At 30.0% G+C, this 6,258-nt stretch overlaps 1 protein-coding gene across 4 annotated transcripts in view; it reads right to left on the bottom strand.

Moving 5' to 3' along the window:
* Positions 1-3,469: 3,469 nt before the first annotated feature.
* LOC126915053 (AT-rich interactive domain-containing protein 2) overlaps positions 3,470-6,258 on the bottom strand; it is a 56,895-nt gene continuing 54,106 nt past the window's right edge. For 3 of the 4 annotated variants that reach the window (XM_050719366.1, XM_050719367.1, XM_050719368.1), the window contains one exon: positions 3,470-6,190. In XM_050719366.1, the coding sequence (XP_050575323.1) occupies positions 6,181-6,190 (10 nt within the window). In that variant the 3' untranslated portion in view covers positions 3,470-6,180. The remainder of the gene's footprint in view (positions 6,191-6,258) is intronic. The other variant, XR_007710007.1, reaches the window with a different exon arrangement.

The raw sequence follows: 6,258 nt of genomic DNA, 5'->3' as shown, positions 1-6,258 counted from the left end.
AATGATAAATCCTATCGCTGTGTCACGCTCAAGATGCTCAAATCTGCAAAATAAACTCAAATGCAGTAACCATGTGAAAGATGCTCAACGCGATGTTCCTTGTATAAATATAATTTTACGATCAGATTGCAAAATGCATTCGAATCTACAGAAGGAAAGTACCTCGCTATTTCAACCTAATGCGGATTCAACGAAAACTAATCTCCAATCATCGAATATGCTACAATTCTATTCGTTTAACAAAAAATATAATCACACTGCCTTTCGTACAGAAAATTGCTTTGATATGTCGCGGTCAGTCGTAGGAACGCACTATGAAAGAAAATACGATCGAGATAACGATGGTTTAACCTTTAATAATATTTCACGACTCAGATACAATAATAATCCACCGTTTCTGTGCCATCCTGTTCGATCGAACGAAATATCGGATAATAACACTTTTCGATCGAATTCGCTTAAGACAAACTTATTTTCCCAAATTAATCGAACAAAACAAATAACACCGTTGAGCAAGAATACAGTGAGAAGTTTAGGTGTAGATGATATTAAAGCGAATTTTAACGTGAGCAAACTTGTTGAATGTTCCGCGAAATTTTCTAAAAAATTTCCTACCAACAGTTTCCCGGTAACAAATTTGGCTAGTAGCATGAAACAAATAAACGGTAGCAATGGAGTTTCTAAAATGATAAAAACAGATTTATCATTAAATTCGGCACAAATTTCTAATGTTAAAGAAAATTCTATTAAGCTTCTAAGTCTTCCTATGAATTTCAAATCACCTTTGGAGAATTCTATAAATTTACAATTAAAATCTCCAAATATGCCACTTAATTCCGAATTTATGAAATTGGGAAGTTTAGTTACACCTGTAACTGATAGACCGTGCAAAGAACTTTTTTACGCGAGTTCCCCTTCAGCTTCTGACGTTGCCAGAAATTTCATGAAAAATAACGATATTAAAAGCACTATCTGCATTAATGAAACGATCGGTACATGCAAGGACAAGTGCGAAGAACACAAGCCAAAAGCAAGTTTTCAAAAAGATAAATTTGATAGAAGTACATTGGTAACTGAAAAATTTGCAAAATTTTCAATCCCGCAAACTATAGATATCCGTACAAATGTAAATTGTAATGAAATTAACCGTTCCATGTTGAATGCAAAACGAGACGAATATGAAGACAGATTTTCAAATATTAGAAATATAAACGATTACGAATGTGTGGATAAATGTACAAGTACAATTGACAATGCTTTAGACATACTGCAAAATATGCTGAACAGCGTTAAAAGATTCAGAGATAAAGATATGAAAGAATGTAATGATCAAAATTATCAATTCAAAGAAGTAAAATGTAAAAATATGGATTGCATCTACAAGAGCGGAAAAAATAAGGTTCTTTCAGCAAAAATAAATGCAGCAGAAATAACGAGACCAAAGTGCATGAAGATGTTACAGGAAATAAGAAAATATGCCGATACATTAGAGGAAGAATTAACCAGTGTAAACAAAAGTATAAGAACTAAGAAAAAGGGAAACGAAAAATTAGTTGCAGAAAAATCTAATGTTAAACAACACAGTGATATGATTACACAGAATCCTGAAAAGAAAAATATTTATATACAGGAACCATGTTCACACGATGATATAAAATATTTTCAAAGTTCGCTATTAAGACTAGAAACTAATTTTAATTCACAACATGTTAAAAGAGCAGATGTGATCCTTTCACGGATCCATAAAAAAGGCACCTATAAGAAAGATCACAATAAAAATGATAACAGTTATGAAAGAAATAATATTAAATATCCTGGCGATAACTATTCAACAAATGTGAAAAATGCCCATATTCAATGTGCAAGATCTGTGTCTTTTCGCATTTTGGATTCGTCAAATTTTAGGCCAATTGCTACGTCCACGCCTAGAAATATCGATGCACCAAAGAACGAGGGAACTCTTTGTTACATATCAACTTGTACCCAAACAACTTTTATATATAACGAAGAAAGTTTACAAATAAAGCAAGTCAAGAAAACTGCATCGACTGAATTAAATGATTATTCGGTAGGACAAGAAAACAAGACGATCAATTCAGTAAATGTAAATAAAGAAATATCCTCATGTTGTGATGAAAAAGCAATTATAATGCTATTTTTAACGAAAAACCTGAATAGTAAATGTTTGAAGACTAAATATAAAAGATCAGAGTTCTTAAATTTTAGGTCAAAATGTTTGACCGGTACATGTGTTATATGCGGTAAAAAGAAATTGATTAAATATGGTTTGTCCAGGCGAAAGAAGCGAATACCTGTAGCATTTAAATTAATGTCCGTAACATATAAAAGTGAAGCTGTTCGCTCTAATAGTAATCATCGCGGCTATGAAAAGTGCTCAGTGAATAACTGCAAAGTATCAGATTTATTAAATACCGTATATACGCAATCCTCCAATTTACAGATCACAACTGCCACCTCCGTTTCTTGTATCTCGGTTGGCAACACAAATAGCATGAAAAATTTTGATGAAGAAAGAATAGCAAGAAATGACGGCTGCGTATTAAGTTAACAATTAATAAGAGATAAAATTGATAATAGAGTACAGTTATCTATTGAAATAAATGTAAATCACAGTACACCACTTGTAAGATCTTAATTTATAACCTAATTGTAATAATAACAAACAAAGCCTAAGTTGATTGTAATTTTCTATTTTTGTGGGATGATATCGATTGTATGTAGTAATATAGAGAATAAAAATGTTTTTATATTATGATATCTAACAGGAATGAGATCTAAGCATAATATTTTTCACTGTAACTTTTAAGATTATTGTAAAATTTTAAGTTGACAAGTTAGTGTTGTAAAATTTTTAGTTGACAATAAGACTGCATTATCATTACTATTTAACAGAAATTGTTATTAAAATAATGTACGTGCGACTGATATATCATAAAAAAAGCTTATTGTATTTGTCTATATAATTTACTTCCGCAATTAATAAAGTGAAAATGCGATTGTAAAATAATAAAATGTACGATATTGTTTATTGTCAATACCAAATTTTATGAATTTCTTTTTCTTACCACTTAAGATATCGTTTAGCACTTGAGAATGATATTTGTCAAAGTATCTTAAGAAACCTAAACCGTTACCTATATATATCTTTTTTACATAATAAATTTTGCAGGTATATCAAACTTCAGGAAGATGCAAATTTTTGGATCGCAAAATGTCAAAATAAAGAATATAACCAGTATACAAAGTAATTACTGTCTGTATTTAACTCATTTCCCAGAATATATGTATATGTGCAGATGGAAATGTAGCAAAGCGAAAGCAAAATATTTTGTTAGTTCAACTAAGGATAACCGTCGTTATTAAAGATTTTTAATCAGGTACGCTGAGACTTGCTTCTGTAAGAAGTATATAGTCCAGTCAGAGAATAAATATTCAAATAACTCGTACGTTTAATTTCAACGATTTTTTCCTTTTGTATTTAGTAATTTATTATATCATTCTTTTATTCCTTTACACATATTGTTATGATCTCGATGATCGTACGAAACGGTGAACATGTAAACTAGGTAATTACAAATAATAAAAATAAAAAGCCTCTCATAAGATTTCTCTTCTAAACGTTCAGCTATTCAATTTGATTTATGTATGTATATATATATATATATATATATATATATATATATATATATAATATAAATATATATATTATATATATAGTTATATGTATTTTATATATATATATATATATATATAATATGTATAATCTATATATAAAATACATAACAGAGGCTCGCACAATGTATTTATCGTTTTACAATTCACGATATTTAAATTATCAGTTTCTTTCTTCGTTACAATCGGTGCCAGCCAGTTTTCTCTTCTCAGCGTCCGCTGTATATCGATTCGGTAATTACAAAAATTTCTTTTATGTACCTTGCAACTCCCTACGTCTTGTCATAATCCTACTATAATACAAAAATTCTTCTTCACTTCGCTTCGCCAGACATTTAATCTTACACCTTTAAGAAAAATTTACACAGAACTCGCAACATCATGAATGAAATACAGGTATTATGTACAAATATTTATAATTATACATATATACTTTATTTCTTGTGGACGTTATTCGAATACGATCGTCCAATAACTTTTTTTTCGCGGATCCCATCTAGATAGCTGGAAAACTCGATGACTTGTAAATGCAAACCTATTCGCACGATCTTCATTGTCGCGTCTGATAACGTAAAAAAAAAAAAAAAATTTATGGTAATTTATGGTAATATATATATATATATATATAAATTTATATATATATATATATATATATTCGTTTACTTTCTTCTTTTCAACGTTTGAGAAACGAAACACACATCTTTTTTTCTCGTTTAAATTACAGCACATGCCAAACGAATATAATTAACTTTTCCAAATAGAAAAATTTAGTCGCTTTTACTCTCTCGATCTCGCAAAACAACTAAAATTACCATTTCATGGTACACTTACTTCCGTTACCTCATCTTTTTTTATACAGCTTATGATACAAAGAAGTCGATAATATTTCATTAAAATTTTGGACAAGAACAAAATGCTTTGTTAATCACGCGCCGCGAGAAACACTTGCCCCTAAAGTAATTGTTTGAAAATTCATAGAAGCATCGTATCATAATTTCAAATGAAAGTATCGTGCCATTGAAACTTTTGTCACTTTTATTTAAAATAATAAATTCTTATTTAAAAAGGAAGGAAAAATAAATAAATATATAGAACAGAGTGTTTGCCCCGAAACTTTTGATTTCCAAACGACGTTCAATTTGTAATGTTCGTTGGAATTAAAATAAAATTGTTACATATAATCGTTCTATCTGTCCATTTGTCATTATTGTAAAGTACATAAGATCTTTAAATTCTTTAATTATTGGCAAACTGCCTTGATTGGAAAGTGCTTTTTTAGATTCTTCACACCCAGCCATTCTTTCTTTAGTGCTGAAAATTTGAAAAACACTGGCTTTAAGAACATTTAGGCCTTTCTAAGTTCCAAGTATAAATATACTTACATCTGTATCGATAATATACGGACAAGTCGGAAGCAATAATTGATCTTGACTTGATCGAATCGAAGTATGTGCAGCATTTTATGGATGCTTCTCGTCATTTCTCAGAATTCCATGACTCACACAAACCGGGCCATGTTAATATGCGCAGATGAGAATAATAATACGATCGAGGAAATAATTCAACACGACACGCTCAGTTTGCCCGAAAAAGTAGAAAAGTTTCTTACTAAGAGTAACTCTTTTTACGATTTCAAGTTGAATACAGAGGTCGAACAAGTGGCTAAAAATCCCCGAGCTAAAACCGATTTAAAGCAGAAGAAGTTCTTAGAGTTTTTAATACACGATGGACTCGCGGTCGGAGTACGCCGTTATCGTCAAGCTATGTGCGATGCCTTGCCAACGTTATATCTTGACAGAATAAGATTACTCGATAATAAAATAAAAGAGAGACGATAATATAGCCATGTAATTGCAATATGCAATTATATAAGCAAAATCATAAATTCCTAACAAATACATTTCATAAAAAGGTTTTCTTTACATTCTAGGTTTTCTTGTGGTTGACTTATGAAAAACATACAATAATATTAATAATTAATAATAATAATAATAATAATAATAATAATAATAATAATAATAATAATAATAATAATAATAATATAATATAATAATATAATATTCATTGTAATTAACTATAACGTCCATAAAGTATTTTCTTCGCCCTTCATTTTTTGTACACGATTACTAAAAACATTTCTTCCGCTTCTTGTTGAGAAAATAAATATTAATATTAAATTTGAAATATTATCTCGTTTTTTGTTTGCTTTTTTCTCTTTTATCACTGATCTGTAATCACTTCAACTACTGTCTTTCGTTCGTGTTAACTAGTTACAGTACATTATTATAGTCTAAATCGGCAAATCGACTTGCCTAGTAAGTTTATAGGCCTCTTTAATAATTCTGGAACATTGCCGTATCCTCTTCTCTCCTAGTTTATTCTCTTCGTCATTTACATCTTCCCTTTTTCCATACACCACACAAGCACACCTTTCTTTTGCAATAAATTTCAAACTTTTAGCATCTTTTCTACCATATTTCTGGTGTCTCACTTTACACTAAAATTCAAAATAAACGAGTTGATCGCTGCTCGCAACGAGAAAGAGCTTTCTTTTAGAGGCCTGGT

Source organism: Bombus affinis, chromosome 4 (assembly GCF_024516045.1).
Source record: "Bombus affinis isolate iyBomAffi1 chromosome 4, iyBomAffi1.2, whole genome shotgun sequence".
Lineage (NCBI taxonomy): Eukaryota > Metazoa > Arthropoda > Insecta > Hymenoptera > Apidae > Bombus > Bombus affinis.
This window is presented reverse-complemented; position numbering and strand designations above follow the sequence as displayed.